The 25,608-nt window shown below is 37.8% G+C and overlaps 1 protein-coding gene across 1 annotated transcript in view; it reads left to right on the top strand.

The window, feature by feature from the left end:
- Positions 1–19,382, top strand: part of tbca (tubulin cofactor a) — a 31,582-nt gene extending 12,200 nt beyond the window's left edge. Inside the window, exons 2-4 of the mRNA XM_061966017.2 lie at positions 82–187; positions 10,178–10,264; positions 18,784–19,382. Coding sequence (XP_061822001.1) covers positions 82–187; positions 10,178–10,264; positions 18,784–18,864 — 274 coding nt within the window. The 3' untranslated portion in view covers positions 18,865–19,382. The remainder of the gene's footprint in view (positions 1–81; positions 188–10,177; positions 10,265–18,783) is intronic.
- Positions 19,383–25,608: the final 6,226 nt, after the last annotated feature.

Below are 25,608 nucleotides of genomic sequence, written 5' to 3'. Positions count from 1 at the left end.
AATAATGAACACGCATTGAATGAGAAGGTGTGTCCAAACTTTTGGCCTGTACTATACATCAAGGGTGTGTCCTGTGTGCAGGCTGATCAAAGAGGAGGTCTCGTATAAAAAGGAGGCCAAGCAGCAGGAGGAGAAGATCGAGCAGCTGAAAGCGGAGGCGGCTGACAGTTACCTCATCAAGCAACACGTAAGTGGCGCAGGGATGGGCACTATTCACTTTTCAACCCATACGGAACCAAATCCCGGTACCTGGTATATCAGATGGAATTTTTACCTGACACGTTTCGACTGTCATCTGCAGACTTGGTCAGAACTGTGACGTGTTGCCTATCAGCTGTTCTTTTAGGCGTGGCCAACCAGGCAGACCTGTCAAGTCTACCAGTGTATTGACAAGACTGGAAATGAACAGGACCATCACTTTTTTGGACATGAAATTCCACCGACGGCAGTCAAAACATTAATGTTCATGGAAAACTGACACCTACTCTGGACCTCCGAACATCCCACAGCACACAAACTGTCAGTCGTGAGAACATTCCATGAACAGGCCAACATCATAACAGAAGAAGAAGAAGACTGCCAACCAGATAGACTTGACAGGTTGGCCACGCCTACAAGAACAGCTGACAGGCAACACGTCACAGTGGTCAGGTGACCCTTCTGAAGAAGACTGCAGGTGACAGTGGAAACGTGTCAGGTAGTGTTGTACCGGTACCAAAATGTATTTCGATACATTTCTAAATAAAGGGGACCACAAAAAATGGCATTATTGGCTTTATTTTAACTAAAAAATCTTAGGGTACATTAAACATATGCTTACCTGCCAACTACTCCAGTTTTCCCGTAATTAGTACGGTTTTCATCAACCTATTCCGGGTTACGGTTGCAGTGATAAAAAATACGGTTTTTCATTAATTAAAAATTTTTTTTTTTTTTTAAGTTTTATTCACGAAATCGCGTAACAACAATGACAATCGACACTGCTTCCCGTAACTTCCTATCGAGCCATTCCGAATGCCATGCGCGAGGCTATTTATAGCACCGCTGCCAAGCACGAGGCACCAGTTGCCATTGTTTCCAAACGAGCGAACGATCATGGAATCAGCCGGAGAAAAATCGCAAACGAGTCTTAAACCGAAAAGAAAACTGCAGTCATTCCGTGAAGAATATTCAAAAGCCTATCCGGGAATAATTATCCGTTCCAAAAAGGGTGAAAACTACGCGAATTGCACCTTGTGCAGACAAGATTTTTCGATCGGACACGGAGGAATTAGCGATGTAAAAGACCACGTTGGGACAAAAAAACACAAGTCTAATGCCGTTGCTAGCGATACAAGTGGAAAAATTTCAACGTTTTTCGTCGCCCAAACAGATTCTTTGGATGTGATAAATGCCGAAGTTTTATTTACGGAGGCAATAATTGAGCAAACAAAAAGGTAATGACACCAATGTTATCTATTGGAATTGTTTAGTACTGTTATACTGTTAAAAGTGTTGATACTATTTATGCTTTCAAGTCCAAGTTGAAGAAATCTTGTTAAATGTTGACAGCATAACTACCAAAATACAGAAGTATGTCCTTAATATTTTTGCAGTGCTATTTCTGTTGAAAAGTTCAAATGATTACATTAGAGATGTGATGTGCCACTTTTCAAGTGTCTGATGGCTTAAATTAATTTTCATTAATTTTTCATATTTTGAATTCTTTTGAAAGGCTTACAAAAAAACTACATTTGAATTGTAATTCCATGCTATTGACAGGACTATTAATTTGAATGAAGTTAGCTTACCATGTTTACAGTATGATAATTGTGATAGAAATGTGAATTTTAGGCACAGAATATTTTTTACAATTGAACAAGGCAGTAGATTATACAAGCTTGGACAGAAAGTTAATAATGACACCAATGGAATTGTTTAGTACTGTTTTACCATTTGTTTACTGTAAAAGTTGTTTATACTGTTTATACTTTCAATTAACAAATTGAAGTCTTGTGAAAGGTTGACAGGATAACTGGCATTAACTGTCAAAATAATTTCAAACTATTGAAGTTAGCTTACAGAATAAACATGTCAATCAACCCATATGATTTTTGCTGTAATATTGTTGTTTTGAAAAGTCACTGTGACTGATAGAAAAGTGATGGTTTTAGCAACATTTTAACCTGTCTGAATGCTAATAATCATTTTGCGTTAGGTTTTTCTGATTTCAAAAGTTGGCAGGTATGCATATGTTTATTATTGCAATTTGTCCTTAAATAAAATAGTGAACATACTAGACAACTTGTCTTTTAGTAGTAAGTAAACAAACAAAGGCTCCTAATTAGTCTATGCAGTAACGTATTGTGTCATTTATACACCTATTATTTTGTCAACATGATGAGGGACAAGCTGTAAAAAATTATTATTAATCTACTTGTTCATTTACTGTTAATATCTGCTTATTTTCTCTTTTAACATGTTCTATCTACACTTCTGTTCAAATGTAATAATCACTTATTCTTCTCTTCTTTGATACTTTACACTAGTTTTCGATGATAGCACAAATTTGGGTATCAATCCGATACCAAGTACAAACCCCGTTTCCATATGAGTTGGGAAATTGTGTTAGATGTAAATATAAACAGAATACAATGATTTGCTAATCTTTTTCAACCCATATTCAATTGAATGCACTACAAAGACAAGATATTTGATGTTCAAACTCATAAACTTTATATTTTTTTGCAAATAATAATTAACTTAGAATTTCATGGCTGCAACACGTGCCAAAGTAGTTGGGAAAGGGCATGGTCACCACTGTGTTACATGGCCTTTCCTTTTAACAACACTCAGTAAACGTTTGGGAACTGAGGAGACACATTTTTTAAGCTTTTCAGGTGGAATTCTTTCCCATTCTTGCTTGATGTACAGCTTAAGTTGTTCAACAGTCTCCCTTCTCATATTTTAGCCTTCATATTGCACCACACATGTTCAATGGGAGACAGGTCTGGACTACAGGCAGGCCAGTCTAGTACCCGCACTCTTTTATTATGAAGCCACGTTGATGTAACACGTGGCTTGGCATTGTCTTGCTTAAATAAGCAGGGGCGTCCATGGTAACGTTGCTTGGATGGCAACATATGTTACTCCAAAACCTGTATGTACCTTTCAGCATTAATAGCGCCTTCACATATGTGTAAGTTACCCATGTCTTGGGCACTAATACAACCCCACACAAAGATTCTTCTTAAACTGTTCAACAATTTGCTCAGGCATTTGTTGACAAAGTGGTGACCCTCGCCCCATCCTTGTTTGTGAATGACTGAGCATTTCATGGAATCTACTTTTATTCCCAATCATGCCACCCACCTGTTCCCAATTTGCCCGTTCACCTGTGGGATGTTCCAAATAAGTGTTTGATCAGGATTCCTCAACTTTATCAGTATTTATTGCCACCTTTCCCAACTTCTTTGTCATGTGTTGCTGGCATAAAATTATAAAGTTAATGATTATTTGCAAAAAAAAATTTGTTTATGAGTTTGAACATCAAATATGTTGTCTTTGTAGCATATTGAACTGAATATGGGTTGAAAATGATTTGCAAATCATTGTATTCTGTTTATATTTACACACACTTTCCCAACTCATATGGAAACGGGGTTTGTAGTTACAGGATCATACATTGGTCATATTCAAAGTCCTCATGTGTCCAGGGACGTATTTCCTGAGTGTATAAACATAATTACATTTTTTTGTGATGCTAAAAAATATCGATGTAATCATAGTAGTATCGACTAAATATGCTCTTGTACTTGGTATCATTACAGTGGATGTTAAGTGTAGATCCACCCATGGCATTTGTTTACATTGTGACACCGGTGAGCTATTGTATCCTCCTACTGTGTGTAGTGAAGCACTGGGGAACCGGTACTTTTTAGAGGCGGTATAGTACCGAATATGATTCATTAGTATCGCGGTACTATATTAGTACCGGTATAAAGTACAACCCTAGTGTCGGGTAAAAATTCCATCTAATATACCCAAAATATTGTCTGATTACAAGAAAGTTTGAAACATATCCATCTTAGTTGTAGTTTTCATTACCAAATTTGGAAGTGTTGAAATCGCCACGTAAAATTGCAAATGCTAATTGTAGCAAATCCAATGTAAGTTAGCATCAAGCTAGCACACTTTAAAGAGTGAAGCCTTATTTTACGTTTGAGCGTTTTCTTTTTGGCATGCTTGCTTTGTTGGTGTGGAAAATTGCAATATTAGAGAGAGTTTGGCTGAGTCCGCCCTGACTGATTGTTTACATGAGCCGGAGTCAAGTCTGCAACCGGACATGAGGTCACGTGCGACAAAGGTATCGAAGTATGGCACCGTTTGATTTTACGTGAATCGATACCGAAATCAGTCAGTGCCTATAGAAGTACCAAATTGGCTAGCCATCCCTAATGCATACTTGCCCACCTTGAGACCTCCGAATTCGGGAGATTGGGGGGGTTTGAAGTGGGTGGGGTTAAGGGGGGAGGAGTATATTTTTATAGCTAGAATTCACTGATATTCAAGTATTTCTTATATATATTTTATATATATATATATATATATATATATATATATATATATATGTATATATATGTATATATGTATGTACCGCATTTTTCGGACTATAAGTCGCTCCGGAGTAAAAGTCGCACCGGCCGAAAATGCATAATAAAGAAGGAAAAAAACATATAAAAGTCGCACTGGAGTATAAGTCGCATTTTTGGGGGAAATGTATTTGATAAAAGCCAACACCAAGAATAGACATTTGAAAGGCAATTTAAAATAAATCAAGAATAGTGAACAACAGGCTGAATAAGTGTACGTTATATGAGGCATAAATAACCAACTGGTATGTTAACGTAACATATTATGGTAAGAGTCATTCAAATAACTATAACATATAGAACATGCTATATGTTTACCAAACAATCTGTCACTCCTAATAGCTAAATCCCATGAAATCTTATACGTCTAGTCTCTTACGTGAATGACATAAATAATATTATTTGATATTTTACGCTAATGTGTTAATAATTTCACACATAAGTCGCTCCTGAGTATAAATCGCACCCCCGGCCAAACTATGAAAAAAAAACTGCGACTTATAGTCCGAAAAATACGGTAAATAAAATAAATACTTGACTTTCAGTGAATTCTAGCTATATATATATATATATATATATATATATATATATTTATTTTATTATATATATATATATATATAATACTTGAATCTCAGTGTTCATTTATTTACACATATACACACACATAACACTCCTCTACTCATTGTTGTATTTGAAAGTGCAATTCTTTGCAGCCAGTAGCACAGCCTTTGAAGGAGCATAGGTATGGGCAGCATCTGTGAAATTTAATTTGCAGGGAAGGAGTGAGTTTAGGGTTGAATTGTCCATCCTCAATCTATTCTCTGTCACTTGTCGTCGCCATGACTGTCTCTTCTTCGTTCTTCTGCTTCGTCTCCTTCTTGTTGTGTGCGCAGTTGTGCACTCTCCAAAAGCCGTAGATGTTATGACGTGACTGGGCCGGCACGCTGTTTATATGGAGAAAAAGCGGACGTGACGACAGGCTGTCCTCACTCAGGTCCGCCCCTGTTTTCCGCTTGGAAATCAGGAGAAATTCGGGAGAATGGTTGTCCCGGGAGATTTTCGGGAGAGGCACTGAAATTTGGGAGTCTCCCGGAAAATTCGGGAGGGTTGGCAAGTATGTCCTAATGTGGCGCGTTCAGCTTCTTTTTTAAACAAGCGACTCCACACACCTTTTTAAGAGGCAATGCTAGTTATCAAAATGAGTATTTATTTCCCCCTCAACGCTACAATGAGGAATCTGTCTGGCAGCTTGTCAAAGCGTCTTGACAGAACACCAGCAGGTCATGTGACATCCTTGTTGCTCGCATGTCAAACAATTGGCCTGATTAGCAGAATGACGCTAATGGATCGTCTTCACGCTGCTTCTCCTGGCATCACGTCGTCTTCATCCCCCTCGCCGACCACGCTTTAACACAGGGCCGTCCAAACTTTTTCCCCCTCATTGAAAAATCCAAGGATGCGAGGGCGGTTTTGATATTAACCAACACAATAACTACATGTTTGGGGGGTTTTCCAACCCTGAGGGCTCCCCTCAATTTTGGTAAATGTTAAATGTACTGGGGACCCGAAAATTTTAAAAGTAAGTCATATAACCATATTATTTTTTTACTTACAGCGCTTAAATCTCTAGACCACAGGTGTCGAACTTTGCCTCCTTGAACTTGTCCAAATCATGAGTTTTTATGTTTTATGCCCTTTTTGTCAAAGAGAACCTCTGTTTTTATATGGCAATCTTACAAATCTGCATTTTTTTTACCCCCCAAATATACATAAAAATAGAATATTTGATTCAATTGGATCCTTGAATGGGTCAATAGCAACATTTATTTCTAATGAAAAAAACAGTTATCAGTGTTAAAATGTCAACGTTTTCTCTTTACATTACACCCGTTTGTTTCTTTACTCCATTCTTTGTTTGTTTGTTCTTTATAGTATTTTTAGAATGTGCCGCGGGCCTTTAAAAAAATTAGCTTATCAGATCATAAGTTTATTAAAAAAATGTTTATGTTTTTGTCAAGACCTTTGTTTTTATACGGCAATCTTACAAAATATGCAAATGTAACCCCAAAAAATACATCAAAATAGAATATTTGATTCAATTGGATCCTTGAATGGGTCGATAACAACAACATTGATTATTTCTAATGAAAAAAACAGTTATCAGTGTTAAAATGGCAACTTTTTCTCTTTACATTTCACCCGTTTGTTCCTTTACTCCTCTCTCTGTTTGTTTGTTTTTTATAGTATTTTTAGAATGTGCCGCGGGCCGTTAAAAAAATGTGCTTATCAGATCGTAAGTTTATATATTTATTTTTTATGCCCTTTTTGTCAAAGAAAACCTTTGCTTTTATACGGCAATCTTACAAAATATGCCATTTTTACCCCAAAAAATACATCAAAATAGAATATTTGATTCAATTGGATCCTTGAATGGGTCAATAACAACAACGTTGATTATTTTTGATGAAAAAAACAGTTCAGTGTTCAAATGTCAACATTTTTTCTTTACTTTACACCCGTTGTTTGTTTTTTATAGTATTTTTATAATGTGCCGCGGGCCGTTAAAAAAATTAGCTTATCAGATCGTAAGTTTATATATTTATTTTTTATGCCCTTTTTGTCAAAGAAAACCTTTGTTTTTATATGGCAATCTTACAAAATATGCCATTTTCACCCCAAAAAATACATCAAAATAGAATATTTGATTCAATTGGATCCTTGAATGGGTCAATAACAACAACATAATTATTTTTGATGAAAAAAACAGTTATCAGTGTTAAAATGTCAACTTTTTGTCTTTACATTACACCCGTTTGTTCCTTTACTCCTCTCTCTTTGTTTGTTTTTTTATAGTATTTTTAGAATGTGCCGCGGGCCGTTAAAAAAATTAGCTTATCAGATCATAAGTTTATATATTTATTTCTTTTATGCCCTTTTTGTCAAAGAAAACCTTTGTTTTTATACGGCAATCTTACAAAATATGCAATTTTTACCCCAAAAAATACATCAAAATAGAATATTTGATTCAATTGGATCCTTGAATGGGTCGATAACAACAACATTGATTATTTCTAATGAAAAAAACAGTTATCAGTGTTAAAATGTCAACATTTTCTCTTTACATTACACCCGTTTGTTCCTTTACTCCACTCTGTTTGTTTTGTATAGTATTTTTAGAATGTGCCGCGGGCCGTTTAAAAAAATGTGCTTATCAGATCATAAGTTTATATTTAATTTTTTTTATGCCCTTTTTGTCAAAGAAAATCTTTATTATACGGCAATCTTACAAAACTGCAATTTTTACCCCCAAAAATATATCAATATAGAATATTTGATTCAATTGGATCCTTGAATGGGTCAATAACAGCAACATTGATTATTTCTAATTAAAAAAACATTTATCAGTGTTACATTTCAACATTTTCTCTTTACATTACACCCGTTGTTTGTTTGTTTGTTTTTTATAGTATTTTTAGAATGTGCCGTGGGCCGTTAAAAAAAATTAGCTTATCACATCATAATTTTATATATATATATATATATATATATATATATTTATTTTTTTATGCCCTTTTTGTCAAAGAAAACCTGTGTTTTTATACGGCAATCTTACATAATATGCCATTTTACCCCAAAAAATACATCAAAATAGAATATTTGATTCAATTGGATCCTTGAATGGGTCAATAACAACAACATTGATTATTTTTAATGAAAAAAACAGTTCAGTGTTCAAATGTCAACATTTTCTCTTTACTTTACACCCGTTGTTTGTTTTGTTTTTTATAGTATTTTTAGAATGTGCCGCGGGCCGTTAAAAAAATTAGCTCATCAGATGATAAGTTTATATTTATTTATTTTTTCTGCCCTTTTTGTCAAAGAAAACCTTTGTTTTTATACGGCAATCTTACAAATTATGCAATTTTTACCCCAAAAAATACATCAAAATTTAATATTTGATTCAATTGGATCCTTGAATGGGTCAATAACAACAACATTGATTATTTTTAATGAAAAAAACAGTTCAGTGTTCAAATGTCAACATTTTCTCTTTACTTTACACCCGTTGTTTGTTTGTTTTTTATAGTATTTTTAGAATGTGCCGCGGGCCGTTAAAAAAATTAGCTTATCAGATCATAAGTTTATATATTTATTTCTTTTATGCCCTTTATGTCAAAGAAAACCTTTGTTTTTATACGGCAATCTTACAAATTATGCAATTTTTACCCCAAAAAATACATCAAAATGTAATATTTGATTCAATTGGATCCTTGAATGGGTCAATAACAACAACATTGATTATTTTTTATGAAAAAAACAGTTCAGTGTTCAAATGTCAACATTTTCTCTTTACATTACACCCGTTGTTTGTTTGTTATTTATAGTATTTTTAGAATGTGCCGCGGGCCGTTAAAAAAATTAACTTATCAGATGATAAGTTTATATTTATTTATTTTTTCTGCCCTTTTTGTCAAAGAAAACCTGTGTTTTTATACGGCAATCTTACATAATATGCCATTTTTCCCCCAAAAAATACATCAAAATAGAATATTTGATTCAATTGGATCCTTGAATGGGTCAATAACAACAACATTGATTATTTTTAATGAAAAAAACAGTTCAGTGTTCAAATGTCAACATTTTCTCTTTACATTACACCCGTTGTTTGTTTTGTTTTTTATAGTATTTTTAGAATGTGCCGCGGGCCGTTAAAAAAATTAGCTCATCAGATCATAAGTTTATATATATTTATTTTTTCTGCCCTTTTTGTCAAAGAAAACCTTTGTTTTTATACGGCAATCTTACATAATATGCAATTTTTACCCCAAAAATACATCAAAATAGAATATTTGATTCAATTGGATCCTTGAATGGGTCAATAACAACATTGATTATTTTTAATGAAAAAAACAGTTGTCAGTGTTAAAATGTCAACTTGTTCCTTTACTTCACTCTCTTTGTTTGTTTTTTATAGTATTTTTAGAATGTGCCGCAGGCCATTAAAATAATTGGCTGTGAATTGCAAACGGCCCCGGGCCACAGTTTGGACACCCTTGTTTACCGCGAGCATAAAAATTCAGAGCGAGTGGGTTTTGTTTGTTCATTCAAAGCGGCGGCCGGGGCCCGAGCGGAGCGGCACGCTTGGCTGGCGTTAATGGCGAGATTGGGAGGCCAGATGGATTATGGTTTGGAGATGATGCGTCTGAGGCAGGATGGATTAGAGGTTTTTGTTTTAATGGAATCAATACGCTCTCTTAAGTGTCGTCTTTATCCCGCGCTGATGGGATCATTCCACCGAAGCCAGAGGGCGCCGTGACTTTTCTCTGTCGCGGCTCGGCTCCGCTTAGCCCGGCGCGCCCTTCCGCACGTGCGCTTTGTCGGGTTAACATCGCACCTGGACGGCGATGGCGCGTGACTTTTATCATCGCTAGTTTAGCCCACAGCAGACTTTGGTCCAGTCAGGTTCTTGGCTTTGTGAAGCAAAAGTAGGCCGCTGTGTTGTCTTACTGGTGGCAGAAGGTGTAACCCGGCGGATGTGCTTGCAGACGGAGAGCTTGAAGGAGACCATCATGATGGTCCCAGACACCCGACGCCGCCTGACCGTTGCACACAACGACCTGCAGCAGCTACTGGTGAGTGGACAACGTTTCCTTCATTTGAAAATACTATTATACATGAAGTGGAATAAAAGAGCAAACAAGTGTAATGAGGAAAAAAGTTGCAAAATTGACACTAATAACTCAAAGCCAACATGCCTTGCTCAAAAAGTTATAACAACTTGTAATCAATGGGTAGATCTGAAGTCGGTCTAGAGATTTATTTTGAACTTTTATGAGTGGAGGCCTTTTGGGTCGCCGTTGTTGAAAAATAATAATGAATCAAAAAGCAATGGGTTATGAATTATTTACCTATTTATAGCACATCTGTCAAACTCAGGGCTTGGAGGCCAGATCTGGCCTGCCAATTCATTTAATATGGCCCGGCAAATCATTTCAAAGTAGACCTCCAAATCATTTAATGTGGCCCGACAAATCCTTTAAAAGTAGACCTCCAAATCATTTAAGGTGGCCCAACAAATAATTTCAAAGTAGACCTCCAAATCATTTAATGGGGCCCGACAAATCATTTCAAAGTAGACCTCCAAATCATTTCATTTGGCCCAACAAATCATTTCAAAGTAGACCTCCAAATCATTTAAGGTGGCCCGACAAATCCTTTAAAAGTAGACCTCCAAATCATTTAACGTGGCCCAACAAATACTTTCAAAGTAGACCTCCAAATCATTTAATGGGGCCCGACAAATAATTTCAAAGTAGACCTCCAAATAATTTCATTTGGCCCAACAAATCATTTCAAAGTAGACCTCCAATCATTTAATGTGGCCCAACAAATAATTTCAAAGTAGACCTCCAAATCATTTAATGGGGCCCGACAAATCATTTCAAAGTAGACCTCCAAATAGTTTCATTTGGCCCAACAAATCATTTCAAAGTAGACCTCCAATCATTTAATGTGGCCCAACAAATAATTTCAAAGTAGACCTCCAAATCATTTAATGGGGCCCGACAAATCATTTCAAAGTAGACCTCCAAATAATTTCATTTGGCCCAACAAATAATTTCAAAGTAGACCTCCAAATCATTTAATGGGGCCCGACAAATCATTTCAAAGTAGACCTCCAATCATTTCATTTGGCCCAACAAATAATTTCAAATTAGACCTCCAAATCATTCAATTATTTCAAAGTAGACCTCCAATCATTTAAAGTGGCCCAACAAATAATTTCAGATTAGACTTCCAAATCATTCAATAATTTCAAAGTAGACCTCCAAATCATTTAAGGTGCCCGACAAAACATTTAAAAGTAGACCTCCAAATCATTTAATTTGGCCCGACAAATCATTTCAAAGTAGACCTCCAAATAATTTAAGGTGGCCCGACAAATCACTTCAAAGTAGACCTCCAATCATTTAATGTGGCCCGAGAAATCATTTCAAATTAGACCTCCAAATCATTCAATCATTTCAAAGTAGACCTCCAAATCATTTAATTTGGCCCGACAAATCATGTAAAAGTAGACCTCCAAATCATTTGTGGCCTGACAAATGATTTCAAAGTAGACCTCCAAATCATTTAATGTGGCCTGACAAATCACTTCAAAGTAGACCTCCAATCATTTAATGTGGCCCGACAAATCATTTCAAATTAGACCTCCAAATCATTCAATCATTTCAAAGTAGACCTCCAAATCATTTAATTTGGCCCGACAAATCATGTAAAAGTAAACCTCCAAATCATTTAATTTGGCCCGACAAATCATTTCAAAGTAGACCTCCAAATCATTTAATGTGGCCTGACAAATGATTTCAAAGTAGACCTCCAAATCATTTAAGTGGCCTGACAAATTATTTAAAAGTAGACCTCCAAATCATTTAAGGTGGCCCTCCAAATCATTTCAAAGTAGACCTCCAAATCATTTAATTTGGCCCGACTAATCTTTTAAAAATAGACCTCCAAATCATTTAAAAGTAGACCTCCAAATCATTTAATTTGGCCCGACAAATCATTTCAAAGTAGACCTCCAAATCATTTAAGGTGGCCCGACAAATCATTTAAAAGTAAACCTCCAAGTCATTTAATGTGGCCCTCCAAATCATTTCAAAGTAGACCTCCAAATCATTTAAGGTGGCCCGAAAAATCTCTACTTACTAGCCTAAATAAATCAACCATTTATAAATATGGTAAGTTGCAATAATTTCACCTCCAAATGTAGTGTATATTACTGTAAATGGAAAAACACTACTGCTGTTTTTATGGTTAAAAAAAAAATAATAATAAAAAAAGGCAGCTCAGTTGCCATAATTTTACTGTAAAATTTATATTTGTTTCTTTACTGTAAATAAAAAAACCTGCAATTTTGCACTAAAATTGTGGCTCCCTTGAACTGCCAGTTTGTTTGGGTTTTTTACCGCAAATCAACAAGTGTAGATTTTTTGGTGTATTACTGTAAATGCCAAAACGGCACCACAGTTTATTACAGTAAAAAAAAAAGTACAGTTTTTTTCATTCCGAGAACATTTTTGTAAAAACCACAGTAAATTTCACAATTTTACCATGAAATCTATTGCTATTTGCTTTGAACTCATTATTATTAGTAATTATTTCTATTTAAAAAAAGGTGTGAATGTTTGATCATATATTTTTGTATGATTAGACAATATTTAAGTGAACATCATTTGCAATTACATTGAGTAAAACATTTTTTTTCTCCCAAAATGGAAAGAAAGAATACATTTAGTAAGAAAAGTTACAGTACTTTATTGATGCATATTATTTCCAGGCTTTCCAGGGCCATATAAAAGGCCCCCGGGCCGTGAGTTTGACACCTGTGTTGTACAGGGTAATAGGACAGGAACGTTGCCACTTAGTACGCCCCGTAAAAGATGGACGCGGGTAGAGAATGAGTAAAAAAAGTCGATCTCAGACCGGGCTCCAAGGGAGGGGGGGGACTCGAAGCACATATTTAACTACGACATGCAACTCAAGACTTGCAACAGGGGGAAGGGCTGAATCTGCCACCCATACCACGTGGGATGAAGCGCCGAAGGCTCGGGATAGGAGGTGGGGTTTGTCCCTGCTCCGTGACCTCGGTGCTGTCGCAAACACGACAACACAGCAAGCCGGTCCAACAGAAGTCGACAGGTGTGTGTCCACGAGAGAATTTTCTGAACTGTCCTCTAGGAGAGTCTCAAAGCAAAAACCTTGTCACGTCGCTCGCAGCCGGGGAAAACAATCCAGATAAGAATGTTTGTGTTTGAGCGAGCGGAAACACATTTAAAGTTTTCACTCCGTCTATTTCTGGTCCTCAAATTCATCATACTTCGCCATGCAGAGCAGACGGCGTCTCCAGGATGTTGTCAAGTTTGTGATTTAGTCCAAACTCTCAAAAGTCTTGAGTGCCTGGAGCTCTGCCTGCATCCTCCAATCATTAGTGCACGGCTTTAGGGTACTTTGAATGGCTTCCAGCACCTTCCAATCTGTCGACACACCAGGGCAGCGCTTACTCCAATCAGCAGATGTCCTATCATGATTCCAACTAGGTAGATATCTTCAACGTCCTCTGGTCGCCAGGCATACGGCACTCGGCTTCTCCCAAGAGTCCATCTTGTGTTCAGCAACAACCGTTCAGGCAGGTTCCCCCAAACCTGAGTGTGGAAGTTGCCCTCCAGTGGGTTTCTCGGACCACCAAACATCGCCACACGAGCCCGGAACAGGGTTACAACACTGTTTTATTTTTCAATAAAGTCTCTTGCTTTCCAGCAATAGTTTTTGTCCGTCTCAGGCTCGCTCTTGCTCCAGCTCCAGCTCCAACAACTCTCTCCTCCCCGCTGCTGCCTTTTTAACAGAGCGACAGGTGATTAGATAACCAGGCCCAGGTGGGCCATCTACGCACCTGTCGCTGATCTCGAAGCCGGTCCTGGCACACCCCGCTTCGCTGCAGGTCCGCAGGCCACGCCCCCCTCCACAATAAAATCTTGTCAATTTCATTGAGAGGCAAGTGGATCAATTCCATTGTTTAGATTTTGGAGAGCAACGAGAGGCAACGAGAAAGTTAAGACCGGAGAAGACAAAGATGCGAGCAGGAGAGAGCAAGGGAGCGTCCGCCTTCGATGAGTGCCAGAGAGAGAGGGAAAAAATAACTTTCTGGCTTCTGATCACGCAACAAGATGTTTCAAGCCTTTTTTTTTTGTCTTTTTGTCTAAAAAAGAAATATCTAAATTAGGGATGTCCGATAATGTCAGACTGCCGATATTATCGGCCGATAAATGCTTTAAAATGTAATATCGGAAATGGTCGGTTTCAAAATTATCGGTATCGGTTTCAAAAAGTAAAATGTATGACTTTTTAAAACGCCGCTGTGTACACGGTAGAGATGCGCGGATGGGCAATTATTTCATCCGCAACCGCATCAGAAAGTCGTCAACCATCCGCCATCCACCCGATGTAACATTTGATCAGAACCGCATCCTCCCGCACCCGCCCGTTGTTATATATCTAATATAGACGATGCAAGGCATTAGTGAGGTTATAAAGCTTTTGCCTGTTAAAGAAAGGAGACTGATCCAATGCAGTGCAGACATTCGCGTGCCACGCTGTCACGACCCAGACGCACACCAGTGCGCAATCATATGGGAGCCGCGCTGAGCGCACCTCCAAGCGCGTCTCGCTGCCGGCGACGGCCGCGTATGAGCCCGACGCTCCAACGCCATCCATTTTCAGGGCTAGTTGATTCGGCAGGTGGGTTGTTACACACTCCTTAGCGGGTTCCGACTTCCATGGCCACCGTCCAGCTGCTGTCTATATCAACCAGGGTGAGCCCCACCCCTTTCGTGAGCGCACTGCGCGCGGAGTGACCCCTGTTACGCGCCCCCGGCAATGGGGGTGGCGGGCAGGTAAGCTGCGCGGGCGGAGCGCGCGGAGTGACCCCTGTTACGAGCCCCCGGCCACGGGGGTGGCGGGCAGGTAAGCTGCTTACCTGCACCATCACCCAACCATGCAAATTTTGCATTTCCTTTGGAAATCGAGGTCCCAGAGTCTGGAGGAAGACAGGAGAGGCACAGGATCCACGTTGCCTGAAGTCTAGTGTAAAGTTTCCACCATCAGTGATGGTTTGGGGTGCCATGTCATCTGCTGGTGTCGGTCCACTCTGTTTCCTGAGATCCAGGGTCAACGCAGCCGTCTACCAGCAAGTTTTAGAGCACTTCATGCTTCCTGCTGCTGACCTGCTCTATGGAGATGGAGATTTCAAGTTCCAACAGGACTTGGCGCCTGCACACGGCGCAAAATCTACCCGTGCCTGGTTTACGGACCATGGTATTTCTGTTCTAAATTGGCCCGCCAACTCCCCTGACCTTAGCCCCATAGAAAATCTGTGGGGTATTGTGAAAAGGAAGATGCAGAATGCCAGACCCAAAAACGCAGAAGAGTTGAAGGCCACTATCAGAGCAACCTGGGCTCTCATAACACCTGAGCAGTGCCAGAAACTCATCGACTCCATGCCACGCCGCATTAACGCAGTAATTGAGGCAAAAGGAGCTCCAACCAAGTATTGAGTATTGTACATGCTCATATTTTTCATTTTCATACTTTTCAGTTGGCCAACATTTCTAAAAATCCCTTTTTTGTATTAGCCTTAAGTAATATTCTAATTTTGTGACACACGGAATTTTGGATTTTCATTTGTTGCCACTTCAAATCATCAAAATTAAATGAAATAAACATTTGAATGCATCAGTCTGTGTGCAATGAATAAATATAATGTACAAGTTACACCTTTTGAATGCAATTACTGAAATAAATCAAGTTTTTCAAAATATTCTAATTTACTGGCTTTTACCTGTATATCCGTCAGTAAACTCGCCATGAAAGCACTAAAACATACCGGTGTAGTGACTTTACATTATTCACCCAAGGAACTTCAGTTATTAGAGAGTTCCGGTCGGAGGCTTTTTCACGGGACACATTTCCGGCGTTGTTGTTGCACTAGTGAGCCACGGATGAGGAGATGCTGCTCCGTTATTGATGGAAGTAAAGTCTGAACGTCATTAAAACAGTTAGCGCCATCTTTTGACTCTTCTTCCACTCCCGTCCTTGCACGCTACACAGCAAAGGGGAGAAAACGCTGTCGAAGGTGAGCCACGTAAATAAGACCGCCCACAAAACGGCGCATCCTGAAGCGACTGTCAGAAAGTTGATAATAGATTTTATTTGTAAAAGCACTTTACATTGAGCAAACAACCTCAAAGTGCTACAGTGCATTAAAATAAATAAATAAAATAAAATACAAATAAAAACTAGAACAGCCTAATAGCTAGAAATAGCACACATATATCTAAAAAAAAGGCTTTTTTTTTTCTTTTTTTGTTAAAGAAGGGTTTTAAGACTTTTTTTAAAGGATCCACAGTCTGTGGTGCCCTCAGGTGGTCAGGGAGAGCGTTCCATAGACTGGGAGCGGCGGAGCAGAAAGCCCGGTCTCCCATTGTTCAGAGCTTTGATCTGTGAAACATCATCTATCCACAAAATGACGCATCCGGTGCGCCTTTTGTCTGAAAATAGACCTGACTCGACCCGCTCATCGGCAGTGGGCCTTATAACCCGGTGCGCCCTATGGTCCGGAAAATACGGTAATCAAAAACAGTTTCCTATGCAAATTGCCTAACAAGCCTATTATTATGTTTATATTCATACATTGTTCACTGTTCACTGGGCAGCCATGATTGAATGTGGCCCTCACTAAAAATGAGATGACTCCCCTGATTTAAGGCTCCAATTACTTCACATCAAATATTCCATTTTGAAAAATGTTTTTGGGGGAAAATATGGCATATTTTTAGTTTTTGCCATTAAAAAAAACTGTGGAAAAGGGCATAAAACATTACAACAAAAATAATTAATGGCAACGAATTAGAGATGTCCGATAATATCGGGCTGCGGATACTATCGGCCGATAAATGCTTTAAAATGTAATATCGGAAATTATCGGTATCGGTTTCAAAAAGTAAAATGTATGACTTTTTAAAACGCCGCTGTGTACACGGACGTAGGGAGAAGTACAGAGCGCCAATAAACCTTCAAGGCACTGCCTTTGCGTGCCGGCCCAATCACATAATATCTACGGCTTTTCACACACACAAGTGAACGCAAAACATACTTGGTCAACAGCCATACAGGTCACACTGAGGGTGGCCATATATACAACTTTAACACTGTTACAAATATGCGCCACACTGTGAACCCACACCAAACAAGAATGACAAACACATTTCGGGAGAACATCCGCACTGTAACACAACATAAACACAACAGAACAAATACCCAGAACCCCTTGCAGCACTAACTCTTCCGGGACGCTACAATATACACCCCTCACAGTTTTTGGTTGAAATGAAGAATTCCCTTTCAATCAAATTAAGCTTGAAAATGATGAAATATTAATACAATTGGAATAAAATTGACAATGAAGAGGGTGTAGGTAAAACATGGTGAGATGCGGAACTTCATGGACAGTAGGAATTTAGTGTTGCCACTCAAGTAAAGTATGAAAAATGTTTAGTATTACTCTAAAAAAATAACTAAGGTGGTATGATGGCCACAGGTTGACCCTGGAACGGATTAATTGTACGTGATGTTATTCACAATAGGAAAAAGGTGTTTTAATATTCAGTAGGACCAATCACAGTTTAGAGGCGTGGCTGGGTCTAAATAAGGAAGCATGCAAGAAGAAGTGCAATCAAGCTTTTTTTCATAAATTTACAATTTTTTTGATTGTTTTTGTGTTTTGCTAGGAAATGATGGAAAAATATTTTTAAAAAATGTCAAATTTGTAGTATTTTTTAATTGTAAAAATGAGAGATGCCCGATAATGGCTTTTTGCCGATATTGTCCAACTCTTAATTACCGATTCCGATATCAACCGATACCGATATATACAGTGGTGGAATTAACACATTATTATTTTGTTGTGATGCCCCGCTGAATGCATTAAACAATGTAACAAGGTTTTCCAAAATAAACCAACTCAAGTTATGGGAAAAAAATGCCAACATGGCACTGCCATATTTATTATTGAAGTCACAAAGTGCATTATTTTTTTTAACATGCCTCAAAACAGCAGCTTGGAATTTGGGACACGCTCTCCCTGAGAGAGCATGAGGAGGTTGAGGTGGGCGGGGTTGGGGGGGCTGGTGTAGGGGGTAGCGGGGAGGTGTATATTGTAGCGTCCCGGAAGAGTTAGTGCTGCAAGGGATTCTGGGTATTTGTTCTGTTGTGTTTATGTTGTGTTACAGTGTGGATGTTCTCCCGAAATGTGTTTGTCATTCTTGTTTGGTGTGGGTTCACAGTGTGGCGCATATTTGTAACAGTGTGACTGAGACACTTTTGATCTTTAACATTCACCGAAATTCAGGGGAATCCTAATGTTTTGAGCGTGAAAAATATCCAAATGGTCTCCGCATGCTTTTATTTTTCAATGTGCGGCCCTCGGTGGAAAAAGTTTGGACACCCCTGGCTTAGAAGTAACGGCGGACGAGGCCCGATACAACTTGCAAGGTCCTCACAATAACAAACTTTGTGTACTTTCTCACGTTTGCAGGAAGCGGAGGAAGAGTTGGCGGAATCTGCGGAATACCAAGAAGCCAAAGACATGTTGGACTCGGTCAAGTTGGAAACCTAAATTCTGTTGTCACTTGCTTCAAACGCTCATTCCTTATTACATGCATAATTATTATGAATGTGATGTTTGTTTGATCTCCAAACCTCTCCACTATTAATGCAACTTTCGTACCATAAAACATAGTTTTAGTCATTATTGTTTTGTCACACAAATACACTGACACACTCCTGTCTAATCTGAAATACGGATTAAAATACAATTTGCTTGTTGCTAGGCAGAATTCATGTGGGAACCCACCGTTTGTAATTGAAAAAGACAAGGAGAATGCGTCCTATTCAAGCCTTTTTACTCAGCACAGCGCCACCTGCTGGATGAGGTTAGTGTTTGTCCCTCACACACACACACACAAAATGATCCCATTGTACTTTTTTTTATTTTATTGCTGTCTCTGTCAATTCAAATGATTGTATGTTGTCACATTTGCTCCAAAAAAACCCAAAGTGGAAGAATGTCTTCTTTTTTTTTTCTTCCTTTCTGAACACTCAGAAATAAATGAACTCAATTGGCGTCCAAATGAAGGTTACGTTTAATGTCTTCCTTCTTTTACACATTTGGGTAATTATTAGTGGCATTAGCGTCCTAATGAGGCACGCCGCCGCCGCATGATGGGACAGTTGCTGCCGCGTGACATCCGCCCGCCGTCGTCTCGTTAAGGAAAATGTCGTTTGGATGCTGATTATTATATTTGGAGGTGTAATTGTGTTTTTGTAGACCAGCCCATGGCCTGGTGGCTTCTGCTAATTGGAGCACGAGATGCAACGTCAGGGTTCATGAGATGAGGGAAGAACTGCTGACGTCAAATATGCGTTAGGAGGGTTTCCTGGATGACCCATAAACCAGATTAATTGCAGCTTGTAAAAATACTACAATGTACGCTAGTGTATAATATCAAGTCTGTTTTTGTCATTTACTTGTGAAGTCCACTTAAAAAGAGAGCAGTTTGATTGCATTTGTAAACATTGACTTACACCCTCCAACCCAGTGAATGCAAATATATCCCTTATCCAACATCATCCTCATCTTTATCATACTCCAGCATCATCTTTATCATGGTCCAGTATCATCTTTATCATGTTCCAGTATCATATTCATCATGGTCCAGTATCGTCTTTATCATGGTCCAGTATCATCTTTATCATCGTCCGTAGTCCAGCATCATCTTTGTCATACTCCAGCATCATCTTTATCATTGTTTATTATCATCTTTATCATGGTCCAGTTTCATCTTTATCATGTTCCAGTATCATCTTTATCTTCGTCCGCAGTCCAGCATCATCTTTATCATGGTCCAGCATCATCTTTATCATGGTCCAGCATCATCTTTATCATGGTTCAGTATGATCTTTATCATCGTCCGTAGTCCAGCATCATCTTTATCATTGTCCATTATCATCTTTGTCATGGTCCATTATCATCTTTGTCATGGTCCTGTATGATCTTTATCATCGTCCGTAGTCCAGCATCATCTTTATCGTACCCCAGCATCATCTTTATCATGTTCCAGTATCATCGTCCGTAGTCCAGCATCATCTTTATCATGGTCCAGCATCATCTTTATCTTGGTCCATTATCATCTTTATCATGTTCCAGTATCAGCGTCCGTAGTCCAGTATCATCTTTATCATGGTCCAGTATCATCTTTATCATTGTCCATTATCATCGTTATCATGGTCCAGTATCATCTTTATCATGGTCCAGTATCATCTTTATCTTTGTCCATTATCATCGTTATCATGGTCTAGTATCATCTTTATCATGTTCTAGCATCATCTTTATCATGGTCCAGTATCATCTTTATCATTGTCCATTATCATCTTTATCATGTTCCAGTATCATCGTCTGTAGTCCAGTATCCTCTTTATCATGGTCCAGCATCATCTTTATCATTGTCCATTATCATCTTTATCATGTTCCAGTATCATCGTTATCATGGTCCAGTATCATCTTTATCATGGTCCATTATCATCTTTATCATGATCCAGTATCATCTTTATCATTGTCCATTATCATCGTTATCACGGTCCAGTATCATCATTATCATCGTCCGTAGTCCAGCATCATCTTTATCATACTCCAGCATCATCTTTATCATGTTCCATTATCATCTTTATCATGTTCCAGTATCATCTTTATCATGGTCCAGTATCATCTTTATCATTGTCCATTATCATCTTTATCATGTTCCAGTATCATCGTCCGTAGTCCAGCATCATCTTTATCATGGTCCAGCATCATCTTTATCATGGTCCATTATCATCTTTATCATGGTCCAGTATCATCTTTATCATGGTCCATTATCATCTTTATCATGTTCCAGTATCATCGTCCGTAGTCCAGTATCATCTTTATCTTCGTCCGTAGTCCAGCATCATCTTTATCATGGTCCAGTATCATCTTTATCATCGTCCGTAGTCCAGCATAATCTTTATCATGGTCCATTATTATCTTTATCATGGTCCATTATCATCTTTATCATGGTCCAGTATGATCTGTATCATGGTCCAGTATGATCTGTATCATGGTCCAGTATGATCTTTATCATGGTCCAGTATGATCTTTATCATTGTCCGTAGTCCAGCATCATCTTTATCATGGTCCATTATTATCTTTATCATGGTCCATTATCATCTTTATCATGGTCCAGTATGATCTGTATCATGGTCCAGTATGATCTTTATCATGGTCCAGTATGATCTTTATCATTGTCCGTAGTCCAGCATCATCTTTATCATGGTCCAGTATGATCTTTATCATGGTCCATTATCATCGTTATCATGTTCCAGTATCATCTTTATCTTCGTCCGTAGTCCATCATCATCTTTATCATGGTCCAGCATCATCTTTATCATGGTCCAGTATCATCTTTATCATCGTCCGTAGTCCAGCATCATCTTTATCGTGGTCCATTATCATCTTTATCATGGTCCAGTATCATCTTTATCATTGTCCATTATCATCTTTATCATGTTCCAGTATCATCTTTATCTTCATCCGTAGTCCAGCATCATCTTTATCATGGTCCAGCATCATCTTTATCATGGTCCAGTATGATCATTATCATCGTCCGTAGTCCAGCATCATCTTTATCATTGTCCATTATCATCTTTGTCATGGTCCATTATCATCTTTGTCATGGTCCTGTATGATCTTTATCATCGTCCGTAGTCCAGCATCATCTTTATCGTACTCCAGCATCATCTTTATCATGTTCCAGTATCATCGTCCGTAGTCCAGCATCATCTTTATCATGGTCCAGCATCATCTTTATCTTGGTCCATTATCATCTTTATCATGTTCCAGTATCAGCGTCCGTAGTCCAGTATCATCTTTATCATGGTCCAGTATCATCTTTATCATTGTCCATTATCATCGTTATCATGGTCCAGTATCATCTTTATCATGGTCCAGTATCATCTTTGTCTTTGTCCATTATCATCGTTATCATGGTCTAGTATCATCTTTATCATCGTCCATTATCATCTTTATCATGTTCTAGCATCATCTTTATCATGGTCCAGTATCATCTTTATCATTGTCCATTATCATCTTTATCATGTTCCAGTATCATCGTCTGTAGTCCAGTATCATCTTTATCATGGTCCAGCATCATCTTTATCATTGTCCATTATCATCTTTATCATGTTCCAGTATCATCGTTATCATGGTCCAGTATCATCTTTATCATGGTCCATTATCATCTTTATCATGATCCAGTATCATCTTTATCATTGTCCATTATCATCGTTATCACGGTCCAGTATCATCATTATCATCGTCCGTAGTCCAGCATCATCTTTATCATACTCCAGCATCATCTTTATCATGTTCCATTATCATCTTTATCATGTTCCAGTATCATCTTTATCATGGTCCAGTATCATCTTTATCATTGTCCATTATCATCTTTATCATGTTCCAGTATCATCGTCCGTAGTCCAGCATCATCTTTATCATGGTCCAGCATCATCTTTATCATGTTCCATTATCATCTTTATCATGTTCCAGTATCATCTTTATCATGGTCCAGTATCATCTTTATCATTGTCCATTATCATCTTTATCATGTTCCAGTATCATCGTCCGTAGTCCAGCATCATCTTTATCATGGTCCAGCATCATCTTTATCATGGTCCATTATCATCTTTATCATGGTCCAGTATCATCTTTATCATGGTCCATTATCATCTTTATCATGTTCCAGTATCATCGTCCGTAGTCCAGCATCATCTTTATCATGGTCCAGCATCATCTTTGCCATAGTCCGTAGTCCAGTATCATCTTTATCATTGATTGATTGATTGATTGAGAAGTGTATTGACATGTTAAAGAATGTAATCCATGTAATGCTTTAAAAAGGCAAATTGATGGCACAAAAAGCCAAAAGGCTTGTTTTGTTTCCATTGTGGTGCATTCAATATGCATCACATTTGATACATTCAATAATAAAAGATATATAACCTGTAACATGTTTATAAAAAAATGTTTAAAACAATGATAAATGATGTACATATACACAGTATACATGTCAGGTGATTTGAGAAACAATATATTTTTTCCACCCAGCACATTTTAATGGGACATGTTTGGGGAGATTTTGACGTGCTTGTGAATAATAAAACTGTTTTTCAACCACTGTGCCGTGGCACACTAGTGTGCCATGACATACAGTCTGGTGTGCCGTGGGAGATTATCTAATTTCACCTATTTGGGTTAAAAATATTTTTTGCAAACCAGTAATTATAGTCTGCAAATGATGTGTTGTTGTTGAGTGTCGGTGCTTTCTAGAGCTGGGCAGAGTAACCGTATCAGTAGGTGGCAGCAGGTAGCTAATTGCTTTGTAGATGTCGGAAACAGCGGGAGGCAGCGTGCAGGTAAAATTGTGTCTAATGCTTAAACCAGAAATAAACAAAAGCTGAGTGCCCTTAAGAAAAGGCATTGAAGCTTAGGGAAGGCTATGCAGAACAAAACTAAAACTGAACTGGCTACAAAGTAAACAAAAACAGAATGCTGGACGACAGCAAAGACTTACTGGGGAGCAAAGACTGCGTCCACAAAGTACAACCGAACATGACATGACAATCAATAAAAGAAGGATAAAAACAACTTAAATATTCTTGATTGCTAAAACAAAGTAGATGCGGGAAATATCGCTCAAAGGAAGACATGAAACTGCTACAGGAAAATACCAAAAAAAAGTGAAAAAGCCAGTTGATTGGTAACACTAAATTGGCCCTAGTGTGTGGATGTGAGTGTGAATGTTGTCTGTCTATCTGTGTTGGCCCTGCGATGAGGTGGCGACTTGTCCAGGGTGTACCCCGCCTTCCGCCCGATTGTAGCTGAGATAGGCTCCAGCGCCCCCCGCGACCCCAAAGGGAATAAGCGGTAGAAAATGGATGGATGGATGGAAACGAACCAGACAAATATTTTCCATCCATCCATCCATTTTTCTACCGCTTGTCCCTTTCGGGGTTGCGTTTTTTGTTGGACAAAATTAAGAAGATAAAAAAAGTAGTATTTATTTTTTTACCAGCACAAATGTAGCACAAACGAAAGGGACAAATTTGGGGAAATTTTGACATGTTTTGGGGGAGGCTTATGGATAATAAAACTTTAATAACATAAAAACTATAATAGTTAGACAAAAGACAACATCTCCCAAATGTTTGTGCTGCAAAACACTTGTCTTACTATTACAGTTTTTATGTGAACATTTTATGATTCATACCAGCCCCATAAAACCATAATAACAAAGACTATAATAGTTGGATGAACACTTTATTTATTTTTTTAATACTATTTTTTAACCAGCACAAACACACAAATGTGACAAATTTGGAGAGATTTTGACATGTTTGGGGGCTGCTTGTGAATAATAAAACGTTACTATAAAACTATAACAGATGGACAAAAATATTTTAAAGCACAAACGAACCAACTCCTTTTTATTATACAAAATTAGGGGGGGAAATATAGAGATATATTCATATTTATATATTTAAAATATATATATATATATAAATAAATATAAAAAAATATATATATTCATATTTTTTTATTTTTTTATTTTTACCAGCACACACGAATTTGGGCCAAAAAATATTTTGCAGCACAAATGAACCAGCTCCATGTGCTATGTTTTATTGGACAAAATTAGGGGAGGGGGGAACAAACTTTTATTTTTATTTTATTTATTTGTTTAAATAATTACCAGCACAAACGAATGAGAGACATTTGGGGAGATTTTGACATGTTTGGGGGGCTGCTTGTGAATAATAACACGTTAATAACAAAAGCGTAAAGGTGTGGTACAAGTTTTTGAAGATGTTGATAGTAATAAAACATTACTAAGACAAGAATCATAATAGACTAAATGTTGGGACAAGCAAGTTTGGGGAGGGGAGGGGCAACTTCATTCACACATTTACGCATTCCAGTATTTTGTGTATTTATGCATGTGTTTATACTATGAATATATTATGTACTGTATCTAGTATAATATGTAGTGTATCTAGTATACTATGAATATAGTATGTACTGTATCTAGTATACTATGAATATAATAAGCACTGTATCTAGTATACTATGACTCCAATATGTACTGTGTCTAATATGCTATTAACACAATATGTACTGTATCTAGTATACTATGAACATAATGTACTGTATTTAGTATACTATGACTCCAATATTTAGTGTATCTAGTATACTATGAACAATGTACTGTATCTAGTATACTGTGAATAT

Source organism: Nerophis lumbriciformis, linkage group LG11 (assembly GCF_033978685.3).
Source record: "Nerophis lumbriciformis linkage group LG11, RoL_Nlum_v2.1, whole genome shotgun sequence".
Taxonomy (NCBI): domain Eukaryota; kingdom Metazoa; phylum Chordata; class Actinopteri; order Syngnathiformes; family Syngnathidae; genus Nerophis; species Nerophis lumbriciformis.
The sequence above is the reverse complement of the archived record's forward strand: the minus strand, read 5'-3'. Positions and strand labels throughout refer to the sequence as shown.